At 39.5% G+C, this 24,439-nt stretch overlaps 1 protein-coding gene across 1 annotated transcript in view; it reads right to left on the bottom strand.

The window, feature by feature from the left end:
• The window catches only part of LOC149276937 (myelin regulatory factor-like), a 33,926-nt gene that overhangs the window by 8,965 nt on the left and 522 nt on the right, over window positions 1-24,439 (bottom strand). The window contains exons 2-11 of the mRNA XM_089503223.1: window positions 24,221-24,304; window positions 6,143-6,230; window positions 4,960-5,274; window positions 3,822-3,883; window positions 2,330-2,597; window positions 2,145-2,245; window positions 1,733-1,856; window positions 1,151-1,346; window positions 418-494; window positions 95-205 (exon numbers count right to left, since the gene is read on the bottom strand). Of these exons, the coding sequence (XP_089359349.1) occupies window positions 95-205; window positions 418-494; window positions 1,151-1,346; window positions 1,733-1,856; window positions 2,145-2,245; window positions 2,330-2,597; window positions 3,822-3,883; window positions 4,960-5,274; window positions 6,143-6,230; window positions 24,221-24,304 (1,426 nt within the window). The remainder of the gene's footprint in view (window positions 1-94; window positions 206-417; window positions 495-1,150; window positions 1,347-1,732; window positions 1,857-2,144; window positions 2,246-2,329; window positions 2,598-3,821; window positions 3,884-4,959; window positions 5,275-6,142; window positions 6,231-24,220; window positions 24,305-24,439) is intronic.

Here is a 24,439-nt window from a genome sequence, read left to right as displayed (position 1 = left end):
ACATAGTCAGCTTAGGCCACAATACAACACTTTGTCGGCTGGTGTGTCACTGCGTGGAACGTGTATGTGTCAGTGTGCAGTGTGCGACAACCACCTCTGGTCAGGATTGGGCTTTCCTTTTTTTCTCATGTTGTTTGCGGTGGTTTCACTGAAATGCAGCCGCCCAACAGTCACTTTAGTGACCTGATCTGGGGGAAGCGTCAACCTGAAACACATGAAAGACAGCATTTTATTATTATTATTTTAATGAAAGACACATGGTATCTGTATTTGTATCAATGTAATTATTTCAATTCAATTTCATTGTCATGCTCGTCTTTACATACCCCACCATGCCACTTTCTTGCTGACTTTTTCTCCCTTCCTACCCCCCATCCCCTATTATTTTTCTCATTCTGCCAACTTTGAATGACTCACGTGACTGGATGAAACGGACGTTTGCTGCGGTCAGACTGCGACTGTTCAATACTGATGGACTGATTAATGGCTTCCAACTGTAAAGACAGACATATGTAACAAGTGGTCAACATGGTTGCTTTCTTAGAAGAACTTAATAATATTAATAATAATATGGGACGTGAAAAGAGTGGAGCCACAACTTAATCCCGCAAAGGAAAGACAACTTTTCTAGTTATGATATCAACATATCACCCCTTTATTTCAACTTCAGTCGTTAAAGATTTACCATTCTTCCTCACATGCCAACACTTGGACTTCCCACTATAATATCAGGGATGGCAAAGTCTATAAAAATATATTGCTACATAATGAAGTTATTGTCATATATTGCCATATTATCGTGAACTTCTTCCATGATCAAGACTGCAAGGTGCCAATATATGCCTTTTATAGCATTTTGCCTAAAAATGTTTACTCTCCCTTTAAATGATGTTTAAATTAATTGCAATATGTTTACTGACTTTCTGCCCCACATTAAACTAAATTCAAATATCCATTTACCCAATAGACCCTGACACTAACAACAAAAGTTATTCGCAGGTTCAGTGGCTGGCGTTCTTAAATGGATAAGAAATCTTCTGCTTCTGCGTAATTATTTTAGGCTGGACCACTCAACATATTGTCTCATTTGTACATGTGGGACTCTTCTTTTTCTCCAGTTGCTCCCATCCTTTCTCCTTTTATAACTTACCTTTACGCCGTTTAATTTCAAGAAGAAACACTCCAAGGGGACAATGCCCTCTGGTGTTTTGACGTATTTGGGCTCTCCAATCATGCCAATGTATACAGTAACCTGGAAGTGGTTCTTCTTCTGGCATACGAATGAATCATCTCCCACCGAGAAGTTAAATCCCTTGTCTGCATCCACCTTGTAGGTGGGCATTGGGCTGTAGGATGGAAGGAAACATCAGTGGATCCTCACATAATTCCCGTGTATACCCTCCAACATTTCAATTGGCTTAATCCTAAAAAACATTTAAATGCCAACATCTCCCTCATAAGTCCTATAACTTGCTAAAGCGATAACAGACAAAGATTGCATGGAACTTCAGGGTAATTCCAGTAACACACCAAGGTTTAGGACTATCTCTAATTTATCAATTAGATAATCAAGTGACCATTGGTGGCCAATATGATTAAGGAAGAATATCACGCAGTCTTTTCCTATAAATAGATCATGACTATCTACCTACTAAAAGATCATTACATCTTGTTTTGGGAGTACGCCAACATCATTTCATTTGTACATGTTGCTTTACTGTTGTTTGCTTACAGTTCTTTGTAGTTGCTGTCGTACAGGGTGACCCATTTGTTCTGCTGGTGAGGCTGCCATTTTATTGACTGGTAATTGGGGTCCAGGTATGTCCCATTTAAGCTGTCAGTGTCCTGCATGAGACCTGGGATAGGATGCATAGGATGAGGACTGAAGAACTACGAAGCTACAGGGTAAATATGGCACAAAATACACCTCCCACCTTGTGTCCCTGTGTCATGTTCCGGAATGAGGCCCGTATAATACCCACTAACAATATAGTACCATGGTCCTTTCTAGTATATCTACTCCACGAGTGCTCTATATAATCATGTGCTGCCATATGTGTGTCTCAGTACCCGGCTCCTGCTCTACCACCCCTCCATTGAGGAAATAGGTGTAAGTATGTGTTACTGGGTGTGTGTATTAGTACCCGGCTCCTGTTTCACCATGCCTCCATTGGTTATCTGGTCCCTCAGGGTGTTGGTTGGAGAATCTGAGTGTTTCCTCTTCTTTGTAGGGTGAACTGGAAGTCTGCAATAGACAATTAATAGTCAATTAAGATTGGAAAAAAAAATGCAGAGTATACACATGCAATAACATCCACGTAGTACATACTCTGCTCCGTGCTGTTGCTGAAGAAGCTGATGGAGCATCTGGGATTGCTGAGCATGGTGTATGTCTGCAGGGGGCATTCCGGGGCCAAGGGGTGGATATTGGGGCATCATAGACTCTACTTTCAGGTACAGCTCCCGTTGCATGTTAGGATAATGCTGTTGGTGTGTGGGGTGAGGAGGGCCCTGTAGATGAGATGGATGCTCAAGACGGGAAGGTGGGGTGATGTGACACATGTTTTCCGGGGTCATGGTGCGTAGTAGGTGAGGGTCTGTGAAATAAAAAAGAAACATTGATGGGAAAGTGATTTAGAGCTCATTTCCCCTATTTAGTAAAATTGGCCATAGATAAGAACATTCTGCGTATTTAGACAGCCCGTTTTAATTTATTTTGCGCGTAAGGAATAACTGTTAGCCACGACTCCTGAAAATTATATATATATATATATATATATATATATATTTATATATATATATATATATTTATATATATATATATATATATATACACCGGTATATATGTATTTAACGTGATTCAGACACAGTGATGTGTGCAGAGAGGCGGTGTGTGGGGGTGTCTTCTAGAGGCATTTTCAAGATAGATTTAGGGAGGGGCTGGTGAAGAATTCCAGACATTTCTGAAGAGTGATAAACAAAGATCCCAATCCTAATACACAGAATTTTTTCCAGTCCGGGCACTGTGATTCTTTCACTGACACCCACCCAAGCAGTCACACCTGTCACAGTGCGTGTCCACGGCTAGGATGCAGCGGTGTCACCTGTACCGAGCGCTCCCATCTGTCCTATCCCTCCTCCCAGACTACACGTCACAATCCAGAGCAGTGCACAGACAGACATGCAGGTTTTATACGGGACACCCTGACCACGGCAGGACACCCCCTCTGCTTTCTCAACAACACCGTTTCATTGTTAAATATCTCACCGGCTGTTAGTCCTCTGCCAACACCCTATCCCATGCTGTTGGGTTGCTGGGTGCTTTTCTCTCTTCTCCTGAGTTAAAGACACCTCCCCTTCTATATTCCTTTGCCGTGTCTCACTATCTGCCTCCTTCTCCTCCTTCCTTCCCCAAAACCAGCTGGTACCCCCAATCTGCATTTCTCTCCTCCCCTCTCTCCAGCTCTTTCAACTACCTCTATCCTCTGTTCCTCCTGCGGTATCTCCAAGTGCTTTACCTTCACCACTTCTCTTCTTCCTCTCATTCTATAACTTTCCCTCCTAATACATGCTACCTCGGTTATTTTTTACCCAAATGTTCCTCTCCACCACCACTCACACTCTTTTCCCGTCTCTCTCTTAATCCCGATGCTCCGGAGTCCCTCTCTTTTCCGTAACATACATAACAGTAGAGCTGGAATATTTACCCACTGGTTATCTCTCCCGAATTTCATACCTCCTCTCTCTCCCTTGACCGATAACACCATCTGGACAAAACCACTTCTATTGAAGGAGGGGTGAAATACCATATAGGCACTTACCATTCAGCTGCTGGGGGGAGTATGCTTCTGATCCAGAGTCTGGGGGAGAGTCGGGTAAAGTGCTGAAGACGAAAGCACAGAAAATACCTTTAAATGCTATGATTTTGGAAAAAACACGCACTAATTCATTTAACCACGGAGTGGCTCATTAACTAAAACAATCAGTGACTCAAAGATCTATAAACAGGACAGGAAGAGCTACGGATTGCAATTAACTTGCCTTATTATACCAGAAAATTACTTAAAATATATAAAAGAAAATATTTCTGAGCTTATGAACAACTTCGTTTTGCCCACTAAATGGACACTCCAAGACCGAGTTACATAATCTCAAAGCTAGTCATTCTATCCATTCTGAGCGATTCACTGATTTTAGGAAATATAGATACTTGATTACCCAGACTCCTGAGCTATGGAATCTGATTTTTGGTCTAAATTCATTAAGTGTCTACATACTTTCTTTGGTGTATTCACTAAATCATGAGTTGCAGAAAAGTTTAGGTGAACTGAAACATTTAATCTTTCTGACTTTATTATGCATTATATGCGGAGCCAATCCAAGTGAGAAGAACCAGACTGGCCCAGCACACTGAATACATAATCCAGTCAAAAAGAAGATCAGAAGAGACATCAGTGATACAATTAAACATTACGCAGGGCCACCTTTTCAGGAGAAAGATGTTGGGGGCTGGTTCCCCATGACGAATAGTTAACGAGCGATTACATTTTTCAACTCACTTCATTTCACCTCCATCTCAGTGTTGAGTGTATAAGCATATATCTCTTCCTTCACCTGTTCCTTCGTCATCTACTTGATAAAACCCCCGAACCCCAGAAACATCTTCGCTCTGCATTAATTACCTATTGCTTTCACCCAATGTCTCTCTCCTCCTATTTCAGTGGTTGGATGACTTTGAGTCCAGCACATCATGTTATTTCACAAAGCTTATGCACTTGTGTGTGTGAAGTCTGAGTTACTTAGATAACAAGTCCCATAACCTATAGGTTCTAGACTGATAGGTTCCTAACCTACAGGTTTATTCTTCTCATGAAGTCCTAGGACATCTTTCTATGTCTGGTTCATAGTTTGTCTCATTTCAATCGTTTTAGCTTTGACCTATGTTCTTGTGTCACTTACCCGGCTGCATAGCTGGTTTTAGGCTCTGCCTTGATGGGGAGGCTCGGTCCGCTCATGCACATGGGTACAGGGTATCCTTTAGAGTTGATTAAGGCATTGTTATTGTTACAGTTACTGTGTGATTGGAATGCTGGAGCGCCGCAGTTCCCTCCCATGCCAGGACGCATTGGCATTTGTTGACCCATGTGGAGGACCCCACCTGAGTTGGCACTGAGACCATGGCTTACGCTGTTATTGATGGGTAGGTGGCCTCCTGAGGAGCCACAAGCCTGAGGATTGGAATAACCTGCAGAGCCAGAGATGTCTGGGAAGCAGCTGTGTGTAATAGCAAACAGAAACACATTAGAGACCCCACGTAGCTATAAACATTCATGTATACAATAGCTTAGAAGACTACATCCTACAAGTATAAAATCTACTTTTATGTTTACTAGTATTAATTAGAACATCCAAGTGGGATTGTGCCTGTATTAGTGACCTATGATGTATTGTCAGGGTCGGGGAAGACCCAACATAATGTTCCAGCAAACTGTTCCACAAGGTGGCGCCTTATATGTAGAAATGGCACCAGAAACTGCAGCGTGATGAGCACAGATATAGCATATCTGATAAGTATTGGTTTTCCTGGCAGTCTAGACCAGTCTTCAAGGCACACTAACAGGAAAGGATTTAGTGATTACAACATTCTATTCAAAATGGAGATTCACAAAAACTGGACCGTTGGCAGGATCGGGCTGTGGATTACATTAAGCCCTAGCAATTTGATGACCATACATCTGGCCACCTGCTAGATATACGTGGCGGCAAGCGAGGCTCCTACACATTTGCAGCATGAGGTCACGTGTATCAAGCAGGTAGCCTCACAAGGAAGCTGCCAAACAAGCGGGTCATAAAGGTTTTTGAGAGGCGCAATCTGGCATTAGCCTGATGGTCTGTCTGGTCCTGAGGACTGGTGTGTCTTGAGGACTGGGTTGGTAGTCACTGGTCTGGAGTTATATGGAACATTACATGGAGCAATAGCAGCAGATATAAAGAGCCGTTATATTGAGTGATAGGAAGAGTTCTAATGAACAGATGGTTGTATGGAGAAGTTTTATTGAGTAATAGGGCGTGTTGTAGAGAAAAGCTATAAACAGTGGTGCTTCATATCAATGGATGACTGTTCTTCCTTCTTGTCACTCACATTTCAGAGGAGTCCTCTTTACTAATATAGTCCTCTAGGATGCTGGTGTCAATATTTGAGGGCTCAAGAGCTCCATTGATGTCATGCCCTGAAACAATAAAACATCAAGGGGATTCATTAGTCATCCAAAAAACAAAGTGCAGAAAGGGTGAGCTTAGCCCGTGTGTCAATACATAGACAAATGATATAATCACCAAAATCTAAAAATTAATTTAGAATAGGCCACAGTAATTTTAAGATTTGTACTCATTGCTGGTTGGATGATGTCATAGAGAAGATTAAACACATCTTCAATAGTGCAGAAAGTGATATTTGATAATATACCAAATAAACAAATAAATTATGGGTAAAATAAGAAGGAAAATGATTTTAAGTATTAGCAAAGCGATAATATAATTGTATCTAAAAAACTTCAACACATGAAAAAATGTAGACTCAGACAAGCCTTTGGACCACAGAGGTCTCTTCAGAGGAGGGAAGAAGAGACCTCTGAGGTCCCAAATGCTTATGGGTTTCTATGTCTTTATAAGATACCCTCACCAAAAGACTCCATCTTCTCTCGCACAAATATGGCTGTATCTTGAGAAGTTACATCCTTTGTTAGGGACACTTGTTTCCATGAGAAATTTGGACTCAATACAACATGTCAGTCCCCTGAGGTTTGCATATATCCGTGAAGTTTGTTCACCTTGCAAATAATCGTAGGCCATTTATCATTAAGAATTGACCATCATCAATTCTTTTGGACTACAGAGGGGTCACCCTTACTTGTTTCATCCTACCCCAAATTCTTGTCTATCTCATCTGTATAGCTCCAGGTCCTACAAGAGTTCTATTTCACATAAGCAATGTTTGTTCGTAAAGCTCTGTCCACCAGTGACACCTCCTAACACAAAGATATCATGTTTGGTCTTTTAAAATATCAGAAGTACAAACATCTATACTGTGTCGTTATCTTCTGCCTACAGTCCATGCTCTGTTTTATCGACCACCAGCGCGTGGGATGCTCACGGCCTCACAAGGCATAAGCCATGTTTCCAAAAGTTTGTGGTGACTCCCCCACAAGGTCGAGTGGTTTATTTTATCAACCTCTTACACAGAAAGCATCCATCAGCTAACCAATACTTTATATTTATGCATAATCCCAGCATCATAACATTCTGAATTTATAACCTCAAATATAACTTTTCCACACTTTAAAAATAAATGTATCTTTTCTATGTGTGGCACACTTATAGTATAGAGAGCATTGATACTTACATTATACAGAGCATTGACACTTATATTATATAGATCAATAACCAAAGTTATGGTGGGTAAAGGTGATGGAAACCCCTTCCACTTAAAATTAAGGGGTAGTATATAAATATATCATTATATCATCATTATATAGATCATTGACCCTTATATTATACAGAGCATTCATACTTATACAGAGCATTGACACATATTATATAGCGCATTGACACTTATATTATACCATTGGGTATTGAAAATTCCATAAAGGTTTGCCAGCATGATTTATATATATGAATATATTAAGTATATGAAGTTTCCTATTGCGACTTCAGACAAAGAGTGGTGCCAATCTAAGCTGATGTCAGACGTGCCGTAGGTGAAGCCACGATATTGCCGCAAATAAAGACGCATTTTGGTACATTGACATTCTACGGATGTGTGACGCCATTTGTGGCATCAAACTTCCATGATTAAGTTGTATGTAGGATATCTAAGACTACCGAACGCCAGCTCAAATATAGCTGATCTAGCACCTCATCTTGGAAAATGAGCTGTAGACAAATGTATAGAGCAGTATAGAGCATATACAGTAATTATAAGACCAAGAGACACGCAGAGGGGTATTTAATAGCCTTCATGAATGGGAACACCAGCCCAGCTGCTGACACCTTCTGGACACAATACTCGCATTGTTCATAATTACTGCAGTGTGTTTATAGCTACAAGGAGGACAACGGAGTATTGTATATTATCACGAAACACTTATTTTATAATGATTTTACAACTGAACCAAAAGTTGCCCCTCTCTCCTCCAAACTTAAAAATTGGCTTTTGAGGACATTTTGCCTAATGCGGTTGCTTTCTGCATAGTCTTAGATAATCCCCTGTTTTCACTTGTATAAAATAAGTAATTATTGACCCTGATTGTTGACGGATGGATATTTCATATGCTAAACCATTTTAGATGTAAGTAGCTGTACTCACTTTAAACCAAATGAAGCAACAACAAGCAATAAGGGGTTACCTGCGCCACATGCATACGGTGGAAAATTATTCAAGACAAAAAAATAAAATCGGATTCGTGGATCACACGTAAAAACGAACAGAGGTCATGTTCTTACACAAAGAAGCCCCAGATGCTGGAGGCAAGCCATGCTCACAATACACATATCACCTCTATGAAAATCAGAATCTGTGTTTGACTCCTGATAAGAGGGACTTGGTCAACAACATTTGCCCTTTCTTTTCTACTTCACAACCACTGATTGCATTTTAGCTATGACCTTCTTTAATGGGGAAAACATTGCTGTCACAGCTTCTAGTATAATTAAATGTATGAATTAATTCAAACCTATACCTTGTGCTTTTTCTTTGTAAAAGTAAGGAATTATTTTACATCAGGAGATCGGTGTCAGGGGCAGTATATGTAACCAACTTTCCATACTGAAGTTCTCTCAATTCTCCTCATGTTCTACATGGGCAGCCTGAACAAATCAACAACAATCAGCAACTTAACAGGTGAGAGATAACATAATAGGGAAGAGAGCAGGTAGTAAGGATACCTTTTCCAATGGTATACACATAAATCTAGGTTTAATTACATATATACATTCCTAGTGGTACTTCGTAGCAAGAGATATACTTTAAGCAGAGCTGTATGTTTATTAGTCTACACACAAAGCAAGTTGAATTCTCATTTTCTCTCACCCAAAGCACATCTTTGTAATAGTACTTATTTTTTTAATATTAAATTCTGTTGAATACGAGTATCCCGTCTTTGGGGTACCTTGTATAATCGGATCAGCTGTGCTATGCACCTATTTAGCCGCTTGTATAAAGAGGGTATAATGCTTGAAATTTTTCAAGACAACCTCATAAAACCTGCTGCAGCTCATCAAAGCGTTACAAATAGTATGTTGACCACCATTTACTACCTAATAGTAATGGTTTACTGTTATAAACTAATTTTATTATATTGAATGCATAATATAATTTTGACATAATATACCGTAATATAATTTGTTCCCCTTTCAATTCCATAATCCTTGAACAAAAGCAACATTTCCCAAGCGTTTTTTCCCGAAATCAATTGGATCTAGTTGTAATTAATAATTAAACAATTGTAAACAATTCAGCAAACATATTTTTAACATCTATAACTTTTTTAGAAGAACCAGAAAAAAACATTCAAAGACAGCATCTGAATAATTTTACAAATTTAGGCTTAATTAACTTCTTCTATGAATTGTTTAAAAATGGAAAAAGTTTTTTGTAAATGTTATTTTCTGCGTGGTTTTCTTTGGAAGGCACATGAATAGCACCTTTAATGGCTTCCTCACAGGCGTCCCTGAATATTTCCAGACATATATTAACCAATAGTGACTGACTTTTAAAGCAAAGTTTGAGAAAATTTCAGGGAATTTCTTTCCGATTTGTGGATGTCTTTATTGTTGCCAAGACTCCCAAGGAATGTGATCCTTGTGTACATCTTGCTGCAACCCAGCGGCCACCTAAAGCCAGCTTTACACGATTAGAGGCTAATACATCGCTTGATGATCACGGGACCCAGCCGGGGGATTACGAGGAAAACAAAAAAAAAACCAAAAAATACAGACCTCTTCGCCAAGACAGATATGCCACAAAAAGCAGAGTCACATTACAAGACCACCATGATTAGGTCACACAGCATGAATAGCAAGTTCAGGTCACACAGCAGGACTAATAGGATGGAGTAGTCTAACGGGACCACCAAGCCTGAGTAACACTGAAGGCAAATGGCATCAGAGCCAGCAAAACCTGTGTTGTAATTGTATACGATTATACTACCGATGTAGTTATCTTCCATGTGTTTTCTGAGAATAATGATCAAACAGCATAACGCATGTTTGTTAACCGGGGACGTGACATAGTAGTATGAAGCAGGACTATGGTCTTGTATAGCATGTTAATTTACTCCAGAGGTGCAGTATGTTAGCATTACACAGTAGCATGATATAGTATATATATATATATATATATATATATATATATATATAACAACACACTGTATATGTACGTGTACATAAAATATGGCAATAGCAATCATCTGTGCTCATAAATAAGGCTACCTGGTGGTGCTTTTGCTTCCAGAATGTCATGGTTCATATCCCTGCTTGAATACAGGTGGCTTGAGTACAGGTGAGAAGTCAGGGTTTCCATGAGGACCGATATTAGAGCCATTAGGGTAACACATTTGGTGACTCTCTGCATAGAATCTTTTCCCAGGTATCAAAGTAACATATCTGGAAATTGGAAAATCTGTTTTGCAAAATACACCAGATTCAGAAAGCTAAGATTCCCCATATCAACTTTTAATGCCCACAGTTTATTCTGCCTGCAGGATCTCCTCAGACGAGTAGAGCTTCCAGTGTACGAATCAGGCCCAGAAGGATATTTAGCTCTAGGCCAGCTAGACCCTGGGTGGCTCGCTGAGAGGTGTGATAAGTACTAGGTAGTAAAGCCCCCCCAGGTGTACAATATATCTGTAATAGGGAGTAAGAGAGTAAGAGTGCAGTATATCTGTATTCGGTACCAAGAAAGCCCAGTGGTGCAGTATTAGGCAGTAAGAGAGTCTCTGCGTGAAGTATATCAGTATTGGGTACCAAGAGTGCCCAGGGGTGCAGTATTATTATTTATTTTATTTATACAGCGCAGTTCTTCTTACAGTATATTCGAAGGATATGACAAAATTAGAATTGGCAAAAAGAAATGACAAACTGATAAATTAGGTTAGAATGGATCCTGCCCGCAAGCTTACACTCCAGAGTATATCAGTATTAGACCATTAGAGAGCCTAGGGGTACAGTATATCAGTATTAGACCGTTAGAAAGCCTAGGGGTACAATATATCAGTATTAGACCGTTAGAAAGCCTAGGGGTACAGTATATTAGTATTAAACCGTTAGAAAGCCTAGGGGTACAGTAGATCAGTATTAGACCGTTAGAAAGCCTAGGGGTACAGTAGATCAGTATTAGACCGTTAGAAAGCCTAGGGGTACAGTATATCAGTATTAGACCGTTAGAAAGCCTAGGGGCACAGTATATCAGTATTAGACCATTAGAAAGCCTAGGGGTACAATATATCAGTATCAGAGTGTTAGAGAGCCCCGGGGGGTATTTAGAAGGGCCTGTGTTTGGCAGCCCCTCTGCCCTCGGTGCGTGAGATCGCAGGACACTGCCAGACCGATCATCTGTTTTCATGAAGAGCTGGCAGATCTGTTTCTCTTAACTGTCAGCTTCTTATTCCTTGTGCACAATCTTTCAGAGCTCTTTAACAACTGCCAGCTATTCACAAGCTTAATAAAAGCAAAAGTATTTCATTAACCCCTCCAACCCAAGATCGCAAAGTGTGGCTCTGCACCAACTATGAATTATTTCATTGAATACATATATAGGCAAACAGACCAAAACAAAATGTTTTTTCCACCTCATTTAAAGAAGCTCTTTTAGGAAAAGCCGCCACTTGTGGGCACTCCTACCTAAGGTCACAAGCCCGGGCTTCGACGCTCCTGATGTAAGAGAACTCTTGGGGTTACCTCCAACCCTATGATGTGTAGTTAAACCCCCCCGCTCCCCAGTCTGGTCAAAGTCATATACAACATCCTAACCCGGTAATAAAAATGTAAAGAGAGAAACAGAGAGAAATTGCCAAAGGGGATGGCATCCAAGGAAGTACAAAACACGATATCCATGTCATAAACTATATATTGTGAAATCGTGTTATTCTTTTCCATCAATAATTAAACCTTCAATGTTAATAGAATGTTCGATATGCTCTAAATAGCCCTCTATATTCAAGGTGGAAAGAATGAATGGTGTAACCCAAAAATGAACTGGAAAAAGACAGAGGTCATGCTATTACTTCATTTAAAACATAACTTTTAATAATAATAATAATAGATTTAACAATGACAAGGGGGAAATCCTATCCCTTCTCACCCCCCTTACCTTCTTTTTCTTATAACAAAATAATAAAATACTTGTTCTGATGACTGGCTTCCATATTTTAGTTATGTGTGTACTTCTAGCCAGTGTGGAGCTGAAGACTGCTAGAACCAAAGTTTTATGGTATCCATGTTGTATACTATATATTGTGGAATTGTGTATTTTCTTTTCCATCAATAATTAAACCTTGGAGGTAATAAAATGTTTCTTATCACAGCTGACTTCTGTGCTTTTAGTGACATTTGCACTTCTAGCCAATATAGGGCTTAGGGCTTCTAGAACCCTTTGCCAACTATGGCTTTGTTGCCCTCTCTAGCATCCCATTGTTTTCCGATATGAGAGAGAACCCTCACCATCTCAGCCCTCTAGACAGCTGCCCAATTCACTTTAATACTGGAGACTGCGTACAGCGTTGGGTGGAGTGGATGCGTTTGCACAGCTTGGAGAAGGGCAAGACGACCTTGGATCTCCTGTCTGTTGGTGAACAACCAGATTTACTCTCTGGCTCATTACAATAAATTAGTGGCTAATACCGTCTTCTTGTGAATTACACATAGACTTCTGGTAGGATGTGCCACAGATCCAGCCTACCGTGACCTCACCATCTTGGCAGCCTTCAATCTTCTAATCAACTGTAATCCCAAATGAGGTCACCCTTTGGGAGCTGCTCATCCCACCCTGGACCCCTTAACAAGAAGCAGATGTACGAATGCGAAAGGGGAGCAAGGTCAAGCATTTTAATGAGCTGAGGAGTAGCAGTAAGAAGGAGGGCGCTGGTTCTCCTGACACAGATTTTTAAGATTCTTTTGTTCCCAAGGAATGAGACATCCACCAGCAATAAGAAATCCATCCCACAGGAATGAGACTTCCAACTGGAATTAGACATCACACAGGAATGAGACTTTAAACCTTGAGAAATAACTGGCACACCGGTGTTCTACAGAAATCAGAAAATGAGGGCATTGGTACATTTGGTAAAGGAGCTAATTGTGTGAAAATGTGTGTGATTTGTGTTGAAATTTCCCGACCCATCTGACTTTGAATTCCCTGTTAACACACGGCCAGACAATATTGTAAGTAGAGCGGCCACTCCATGAACCTCTGACTCTCTCCGGGTTTGTAGAGGAAACTGGTTTATGCTGAGGATGGCAAGCCCCAGTTAAACTCCTTACCGGTGGCGCTTAGAAAAATGGAAAACTGGCTCCATTTTACATGAATATTTTATATTGTTAAAGAAATAAATAAATATATATATATATATATTAGTTCATTTGTATCTAATGAAATAAAAGGCCTTTGAATCATTTTGTTTACTCTATTTAATTATAAATATGCATACAATTAGGGCAACTTTGGTACAAAGTGGCAAAACTGGAGCAATCCCATTGTACAGCTCTGCAGAATATGGTGGTGCTATATATAAATGGATAATAATAATAATAATAGTAATAATACGAGATAATGCGTATGAATGAAGATGTGCTTTAAATATAATTTGCCGCACAGCAACGCAGATAATCGTAGAGCGGAGGTTTAAGGGGATGAGGAATGATGTGAGTTGCAGTCGGTCATGTGCTGTAGGTCTGTCTGGTGCTGTGTTCCCATAGATATGCTCAATGCATTATGACAGTGTGCTCCAAAATGCTGCATCTGCACATTCCATAGCCACCCTGTCCCCCAAACCCCCCTCCCAGTCCCTGCTTTAATCTCTTCCCCAACTCCTCCTGCCTTTAAGTGTTTAGATTACACTCGGTGCCCATTGGCTTGGATGCTTTAACCCAGAATTTTTTAAGAAGGTAGAGAGATGGGTTTTATCCAAACATTTGGTAAGCCCCAGTCTGGAGGGGGATGGGGGGCAGGAATTGTTACTGCAAAGACACCCAAATGTTGCATTTATTTTTACTTACATGTGTCCCAAATCTCTCATTTTAGTAATTATTATTAATACTGTTTCTTTATATAGCGCCAATAATTAACACGGGTCTCACAAAACTAGAAGTGAGTAAAACAAAACAAAACAATACATCAGGTAAAGAGGACTCGGCTCACAAGCTTGCAATCTAGCAGCATTAACATCCAAGCATTAAGATGGATCATTAGCTTTTGGGACACAAATTCTCACTTCATTATTTTTGTGATGAGTCTGACTTTGTATTCACAAAGAACAGATAACATTTTTATTTTTTTCCCTTTTATATATATATTTTTTCAAATAATAATGACAAATAAGTACCACTTAACCACCTAGTCTATCCACTGTAATAGTTACACAATCTCTTAATAAGCATAACAGTCTTTTATATCTACCTGTTTTTCACTTCTTGACTTTTTTTTTACCCTGATTTCCTCTGCTGGAAGGCAGGTCAATGGAATGTTTCTACTACTCTTTATGAAAATCACAATGGTATGCGGTTGAAATGTGCCCTAAATTGTGTCTGTATTTTGAACCTGAGTTGTCTGCTCTGCCAACATGCCCCAGGAGGGCAATTGTCAGCAAACCATGACAATTTCCAGCTTAGGTATCCACTAATTGCAACCGGTGACAGTACGTCAGGTTAACAACGCATGGGCCCTTTGGAGTTCAATTATTTTAGCCTATGGGACACGAAGCAAACTCCGATCTACTTACTTCGACTTCAAGCCCATTCCAAGTTTAGAAGTCAGGTAATAAAAGGCAATCAGCCAAAGGATGTACTTTAAAGGTGCTGTTCCACTTACACAATTTTTTTGAATTAATTGCAATGTTATGCTAAGCAAATCAACCTTAGCAGACCTGTCATTGTATTCTTTCTTTTTGAGGTTAAACCCCATAAAATACACAGAAACGTTTAAAAACCTTTTTTTTTAGTTTCTATGGCGACAACCTACCAGTGCTCGATTTTGTGACACGTGACAATTATGTGTTCCCAGAAAAAATAATGAATTATGCAACATTTTCAGGAACAAGATATACATTTCTAGTTTTGAGGCTGTCTTTGTTTTTAGTTAATAAGCTTCAATTCACCTTTAAATATTTCATATGCCACCACATATGTGCTATATTATTATCATTATTATTAATATATATATATATTTTAATTTTCTACAGCTGTGTACAATAGTGCTCCCCTCTAGTCCAACAGGCAAAGTTGGTACACGATCACAAGTTCTGCGGCCAACAACTGGTTAATTTCTCGTTTACCCATAAACTGCAGCAAAGCCTAAGCGGTTTTAGCGAATCTCTCCTAGTCTGCAGATCTCAAGTACTTTTCCTATTGTGTACACAGATGATATACACTATAAATCAAGGACACCAGCCTCGGATGGTATGTGCACTTTAACTGTATTAAATATAAACACACAGATAACAGGGAAAATGGTAATTCCATTAATTTACAAACTTTCTAGCCAAGCTCAGGTATATTTTTGGATCTCAAACAAATATGTGTCCTCATATAGCCTTCCATTGGCTCATATAGCCGAATTCCATTGTTTTTGTTATGTTCTTTTTTTATTATTCGATTGATCAGATCACTGCTCCACAAGGAAAATGTCTTGGTTTTTTAAAAACATTTTCAGTGTTATTTTACAAACAAGAATGACTAATAATTAACAATCCTTTGTAGTGCTGGGCAATCAGTGCTATTAAAATGTATTTGTAACCAGTATTCTCTCTAATGCCAGCCATTCAACAATTAAACGAAAATGATTTAGATTCACAGACATCATGCAAAACAAAGTTTAATTTTAATTAAAAAAAATTTAGATTTACTGTTAGCATATATATCAATACGGTTATAAAATTAAAGAACAGGGGTTTAATGTGTTTCTGGTAGAAAATATATATAAATATATATATATATAAGTATACACATACATATATATATATATATATATATATATATATATAGTGATCCAGCGTAAAATGCTCATGATTTAGCCTTGTGGGGTGACCATATAATGCTATTCTACAGTGACTATTTGTTAATAAAGATACCCGATAGATGTGGGCTACTCAAGCCGGGTAATGCTAGCCAGCCGTGTTCTTTATGGATTGTTACACTCAACAGAGCTTTCTCTCCTCCAGCCACAGATATTTTAACAGCGAGCGCTTAAAGCAGCCACAGGCACAGATGCCACGGCTCACACAGCGCTTAGCATTCCTTCTTAATTAGCCTCTTTACTATCTGCTGCTAACAAAGACCAGTTGCTCAGACACGAGACCCACATACCATGGTCTGTACCCCCCAACTCAGCCGTCACACAGTCTTCTCTTAGAACACTTTAAAAGGGGGAGGGTAATCGGGGGGGAAAAACACATTAAAAGGTATAATATGTACAGGGTGAATTTATGTCATGTTGGCTTTAAACTCTTGAAATGACTGTGGGAAGCACAATGCATTCAGGTAAAAGGAAACATGACATCACAGCATGACTGCGATTTAAATGAAAACACAATAATTAGTATTGTTTGGTCTAAGTGTCAATTAAGAGCCACCGTTATTTGTCTTGTTAACGAAGCCCTCAAATACTTTTGTTCTCCTGCATTAGATGGCTGTCATGCGACAGATCGTCCTGATTGTGATGCAAACGCCGCCAACCACTATGGAGTTGTTCCAGATTTCTGACACAGATTCAATTTAATTGAATGGACGATATTAAACAAATAAGATGCTTGGGCTTCAAAATTCTGCACTGTGGATTCTCAAAGTACCTTCAGATATTCAAGACATAGAAATGTTAGACTTATTTAAGCAAGGGACATCTTGGAGGACACTATCAATTCATTATGGATGCGCAGAAAAGTAAATTTTTACTGTCATGGAGGTAGATAAATGGAACAGCCTCCCAGCAGAAGTGGTAGAGGCTAATACAGTGAGGGGATTTAAACATGCATGGCGCAGGCATAATTCTATCCTGAATCTAGGACAAGACCGAGGACAGATTAAGGTCTGAGTCTCTATATCAGGGAAAAAATGGGCTGACTAAACGGGGCCGAATGGTTCCTATCTGCCGTCTTGAAAAGGACAGAACAGGATTATGGGAGTTGTAGTCTGGCATCACCTGGAAACGATACCTGTGGGCTGCCCTGGTCTAGCTCTGTATTGGTGCAGACACGGCATGCAGTTGGGTGCAGTTGGGGTTGAGGACCAAACATTAGACATGGCAGCCTGTGCATGTGACGGCGCGTACGCCCCGATACAAGGGGATGTCCGGGCTTATGGGAAAGACGCAAGGTGTAAGCTTTCTAGAACAGAACACATCTGGAGTGCGATACTGTGGAATGTGAACCTCCAGCTGGAATGGGCCCTTTGTATAAACAGACACTAAATGCCTTTCCACCTTATAAACACTCCAAGTTTTATTCTCATCAACAAGTCATTAAGGTTACCATTGGGAATGCCTTTTCTGAAGTCACTGCGGAGGGATCTCTACAAACTACCCCATGAGACACAATTAGGCTTTAATGTCAAATCCAAACACATACCTCTGGATACAGAAGATCCCCGACCGCACATGGCTCCGACCGGACTTCATTCCACCGACACGGGCTATAAAGTCACTATCAATTTAATGGATTAGAATCCGATTCTCAAACCATACCTGGGAACTTTCTAAATTAGCTGACCCCGAGACTGTTGAAATATTAACCCTTGAATAGCCCATTCTATGTAGTGACTCGCCAAACTTATTATCTATAGCAGTATAGGATAGGAAGGAGTCGGACTTGTGTGACCCTAAGAATCGGCCCCTTTACCCTGAGATTGGGGCAAAAATCCTGAAACTCAAGTTGCAGAAAAAGTCATTATTGAAAGTGATTTCTGTCTCAATAATGTGTCATTATTTATTCCATGTGTCCCACTTTAAGAGTGAAAGTCCATTTGTCCCTTTTTCCTCCCCTGATGTTCCTCTTTCTAGGAGCTAAAAGCGTTTGTTGCATATGAGGGCATCAGAGTTCTACAGCTCGGAAACATACGTCCCAAAGTTTCAAAAAGCCTGAGTCTCAGAGTGAAGGGACAGATTCTCAGGGTCACACAGTCTACAACTGACTCCTTCCTATTTTAAAATGCTGTGATTATATATATATATATATATATATATAGTGCTTTTGCTACCAGTATGTTATGGCTGAAATCCCTGCTTGAGTGCAGGTGACTCAATTAAGTGTATCTTTTAATAATGACAAGTAAAAGTTCCCATGTTATTAGAGCCATTTGGTTAACGCATTTAGCGAGTCACTAAATAGAATCTTCAGGATGGGCTATTAAAGGGTTAATATTTCAAGCATCTCAGGCTCAAGTTCCAAGGTTTGGGCATATTGAAGAAAAAATGTATTATTTATGTTTAAAGATATTTACAAACACCCGCTCTCCTGTTTATATACACATTTTTGCAACTTCTAGGGCTCTATTACCCCAATAAACATTCAGAGCTTCTTGCATGGGAGGTATGAGCTATAGAGGGATATGGGTGTCAAAGAAGGACTGTCCCTCCTAAACAGGGAGACTCGGGAGGTATGCTAAAAATTGCAATGATGTGCATAGAAACAGCAGAAAAGGTGTTTATAAATTGAAGTGGACCAGTCATTTCCCCAAAAGCCTTACAGTCCTATTCACTAAATAACCCCATGTGATTGAGCTTACAGATGTAAACAAGCAACAGATCGAAAACTCACCTTATGTTTTTTTAAATGGGAGAAAGTGTCCTAATTGTCATTTTACTGGACCCACATGATTATTCCTCCCCATTATGTTATTCCTCTCCAGTTATTAAGTTGCTGATTTTCCTTGCTAGAATCAACCAGGCTTTGTAAAGAGAGGCCAAAAAAGAGAGAAAACTTCAGGACATGTATCGGGATAAGCTCCCAAGTCCTTGGATTTTCCTGGGAAAAACAGGACAGTTGGCAACTCTGGTAAGGCTCCCGTTCCCCTGTAATTATAAACATGGGCATGGAGAAAAAGTATTCCAATAGGTGTTTTTTTTTATTGAATATTAGGCTGCCCGGCCATCCTGATGATAGCCATATCTGGGAACCTCCCGATTATCTAGCAAGGACTCAGTAAAGGGCAGGGCTAGCCAATGATAAGGATGTGGATAGCCTCAATAAAGAGATGGGGGAGTAGGCAGAGCGTGGACAGACAGTGGACAAGATTAAACAACTCTAGGGCCAGGAGATGTAAACACCGAACCAAAGGCCTGGTAATTAACACATCACTGAGTCATATGATGGCGCTATATGAATCAATACGTTTTGCACCCTGTACTCTAATGTAATGCAGTTAGCCTGGAAAGACATCATGTTAACACCTGCAATTTCCAACGCAGAAGCAGCCTCTAGAAAAAAACTGACTTGTTGGAATATAAGGTCATTGCCTGAATCCGTAACAACATTCTCTATATAAAATACATAATGATAATAATAATATAGAATGATAACATCAGTTACAAAAAAACATTAGTAATTATAGTGGAACCTCATAATATGCATTATTTAAGTTAGAATAGCCCATCTCACTACACATTATGAGGACCTGGATTTGGTTTAACTAGATTCAACAGTACAGGGTTTGTGGACACAATACACAAATGTTATAAATCCAGATTTAACAAAATTATATATGAAGTGAACTGACCACAGAAAAAAGCGCTGAAAAGCATTGTCTATGAGCGATTCACAGATTGGAATGGAGCATGGGGGGAAAAAGACGTGTGTGCAACAGTTTTAGTGCCATCATCACTTTGGTACTAAGGGAAAAAGAGAAAAAGAGAAGTGCTAGATAAGGAGGTCAAACTTTGGAGATAGGGGATAAAGACCTCCTTACAGAATGTATTTTCAAAATGGCATGGTAGATTCACGAAGCAGTCTCTGGGCAGAGATATGAGAGCAAAGGCATAGGAACAGAACTGGCTTTCACTGGAATTACACGAATTGAAGGAATTATGTTAATCAGAAAGAAGATAAATGAGTTTCTGTATTTTAAGACTTTCTTTCTTTTAGTATTGTCAAAATTATCCTACTGTATTTTCCAAGGCACTAATAATTCCCAGACAGCTAGACCGCAAGCTCAGGTTCATCAAGCCTCACCAGCCAAGTGTGCAACAGAAGGCAAGTCCATAAAAATTCTTGCAAGGGTCAAGAATTTAATAAAGAGATCTTTAGATGAGTCTGAAATTCAAATCCTAAATGTTTGTCCATCCCACTTCTATTATTATTATTAGTATTATCTTTTCTTTATATAGTGCCAACAATTTATGTAGCGCTTCTTACAATACATATATATATTCAAGGGGTATGACAAGACTATAATTGACAGAGTAAGACAAACCGATCGGAGAGAGCCCTCCTCTACATTATATATACATGTGCCTTATTGTCTTTGAAACCAGTTAACATAAAACGGAGGGGGGCCCCGGCCGGCCCCACCTCTTGTCCCTACACGCGTACTACAGCTGGGCTGGATTGGCACGGCCCCGTGGCATTATATTACTTGCTCAGTAGGCAGCGTGTTTGTTGGAAGACGAAGACACAGAAGCTTTATTTATGGAACTGTCCCGAACCACTGAGTTGCCTCTCAGTTCACGGCCATACTATGACACTCTCTTGTTTGAATTTAATAAAATAACACAGCATCTCTTTCAGGAGGGTTTGAAAGAAGGGTTTTGTGACAAGGGTCACATTGGGGACCCTGGTAACAAACATTAGAACCATCGGTCATAAGTGTGTCTTTATCTATAGCGAGGTCACTTCGGTTCTGCGGGGTTATTATATTCTGGTTTATAACTACATTCCAGCATTGAAGGAAAATCAAACACTCAAAACATTAGAGGAACCAAAATGATTAACAGTGATATGTCCCATTTGAGATGTTCGTGTCTGTGTCCTTTCAAGACTATTTTCATTTGTGTGACTTCTGCTAGAAATGCTACATAAATGCTTACCTGTCCTGTAATTGCTCTCTAAAGCTGCCAAAACATACCTTCAATCACACGGGGGCAAAACATTGACAGAGTGAAGCCCCATCAAGATAAACATTTTGGAGAGGACCTAAAACTTTTGAAAACAAAGAAACAAATAACAGCAAATAACACCAGATCGGAGATTAGTCATAAGGCAGCAAAATACACCACTTAACATAGGTGGGTGTTGTTGGGACTGCCATTAAACCATATAGTGTCCCCTAAGCACATGCCTATGGTATACCTGATGAGAAACCCAGCACACTAAGTAAATTGCTAGAATACGTGTTGTATTCATGATGACCATGCACATGTCTTCAGATTTTGAGTCTAATGCTTAATATTGTAGGGGACACCATAACTGATAGACCTCTAGAGCACAACTTCCCATTTGCCAGGTCCAGAGCCCAGGTTCAACACAGTACAGCGGCTGCCCTCCATTGCGCTTGACACCATATATTGCTCCGTGCAATGGACACAATGGGATAATTTAAAATACCACTGGAGAGAATGAAAGTGTGGTTACACCAAAACATCCAAGTGAAAAAATGGTGCTGGCTTTGATTATAATTATTACAATAAACGAAAAAATATACAAACTCACGAAAAAGTAACGACTAAATATTCTAGAAAAATCTGACATTACTCATAGAACAAAGAATATAGAACGTCAAAATAACATCCTTATCAGTAAAGCCAAAGGAGTAAAGTGAGAAGGTTAACCTGAGACCGTGTGAGTAAAATCTGCATTGATTTCCTTGTCATGAGCTAAATTATGATGGAACTAAAGGGTGAAAGAGAGAATCGTCATATAACGAGGGTGTAGTCGAGTGAGACTGTGAGGGCACTCGAGCTAGGTTCAAGTGCAATGTCTGGGTTGGTCATATCCTCAAAAACCCTTTTGGTAGGTATCTTTGGTTCGGTAATTCGAAGGCTTCTTGCTTCATAAGCTTTATGGTATTTTTTGCCAGAATACGTGGATTTCCAAAAAATTGTATTCAGCGCATTCGTTTTATTTCTCTTTCTAGAGAGCGATTAAGATTACAAAAGCGCTAAATTAGCCAATGAATTGGGAAAAAAAATAATAGAAAAAGAACAGGTAGAATATTACACAGCATATCCAGGTGAAAATAGAGCTCATTGGGTTTTTGAGCACACAAATCGATAGAGAAGGATCAGTAGCGAAGGGGAGAGTCTGACTCAGTAAGGTATTGATTTCTATGTAAAGGGTGCAGCCCCATTAATGTCCTTTAATGAATATTTAGAGGTAGAAGCAAGAGTAAGGCAAAGGTAGAGGTCACGGGCAAGGCAGAATGGCGTTGTTATTCAATAACATGATGTAGAAAATATAAATGTTAACTTGATAATTTTGATTATGCCACTCATAGTGGGTTACTGGTGAGCTGCTATGCAATTAAATATTTTATCTCTTCATATTAAATATAAATTATTTAAGGCCAGCAACAATAGCCCTGCATAATGTATAATTAAATCTTCAACACTACACTACACATTATGCTGTACCAGCTTAGTGCAAATTAAACTTCATGGGGCTTCGTAATACATAGTACATTCTCGGAGGTCAAATGTGACATATCTGCACAACTCACCTAAAAGCCACTCACTAGTGAATAAACCCCAAAGCCTTCACGTCGCTGGCTTGTACACCTCTAGATATAAAGAAAAAACTTTTATAGGTCGTAATACCTCTGAGTCACGGTTCAAAAGGAGTAGAGAATTGTCAATATCCCGGAGCCCTGGTTCAAGAAGAGGACAGAGTCGTCAATATCCTGGAGTCCCTTGACCTTTCACAGTATCGTAATCGTTACAAACATGTAGTCACCAAAGATTTATAAATAAACCTGAAAAAAGCTAAAAGAGGCAAGAAATGGACCCAACCTATACATTTCATTGTACCAGGTGACTTTTGGGAAATTGCTTTAATCCCCACAGATAATTTTGCAAGGGTTTCCTGGAATGCAGTGTTTCACGTAAACTTGCGTACAATGTTATTGTTACATAGCCGGTGCTAGACGAGACCAATGTGTTTGATGAAAGCAGGCATCTATGGTCCAAACTTCTCAGATTTTCCGAATGCACTGACTCACTTAGACATGTCGGTTTCAACACACCACGAGATATGATATGGAAGGCAGATCACATTCTACAAACACCACATCACTAAAAGTCATAATGTAAAGGAATGTGGACTTGTTCTATATCAAAATCGAGCCAGCCCTTGCCATCTTTTGATGTTCTTGGTTTATCAGCTAGATTTCTACATCACTGACACAAGAAACAAGTGTGCTCAGCTTGGACATACACCAGGATTGAAGAAGATATATATAACTCCATGTTACATTGTTTCCCCCGGTCACGTTAGCAAGTTGACAGGTTTTTTAAATATTTTTTGTTTGTTTGGAGGAAGCCACAGTTTCAGGTAGAGAACACAAGACATACTATCACTATAGAAAGTTTCTTCTGCTTGGACCTGAGATGGAGAGGATAAGTAATTGAAACAAATACCGTTGACGTAATATTTGAAGACAATTGTGTTGAAATGTATAACAAAACATATTAACAGTTTGATAATTTATGTAATATTTTTTTTTAAATAGCCAACTCACTCCTATACCCCATTACTATACAATAATATTGGGACATAACAGCTCCATGTCAGAATGATTCCCTCTGTATAGGGTTTATGTGCCTTTACACACATACACAAATGCAAATAAGTCTATTATGTTTGATTAGCGGTTATGTGGCAACTCCAGATCTGAGAAGATGCCACGTCCGGCTGTGTAGTCTTATGCTATAGCAAAGCATCATTCTAGTCTGTCTTAATCTGTTTTACGCCAAGATAATAAGCTTGCCTGTGCCCTTATCTCGTTGTGATAGACCGCGCTACTGTCTTACTGATCACTGGATCGGAGCCAGATCCTAGGTTTGGGGATACAGCAGACAGGGTGACTTTAAGTGGAGATAGACGACCCTGGTTTTCTGTAGGGAATGGTTTGTAAAAGTTAGTTTAAGGACATACCTATCTTTTCATGCACAATCTTACCTAGGTACGAAGGTGAATATATGATATACATTCACTGTGTAGAAATCCCATAAAAGCAGCACAAGAAGGGT

Source organism: Sceloporus occidentalis, unplaced genomic scaffold, assembly GCF_023333645.1.
Source record: "Sceloporus occidentalis isolate IW3139 unplaced genomic scaffold, rSceOcc1.0.p SCAF_223, whole genome shotgun sequence".
In the NCBI taxonomy this organism is placed as follows: domain Eukaryota; kingdom Metazoa; phylum Chordata; class Lepidosauria; order Squamata; family Phrynosomatidae; genus Sceloporus; species Sceloporus occidentalis.
The sequence above is the reverse complement of the archived record's forward strand: the minus strand, read 5'-3'. Positions and strand labels throughout refer to the sequence as shown.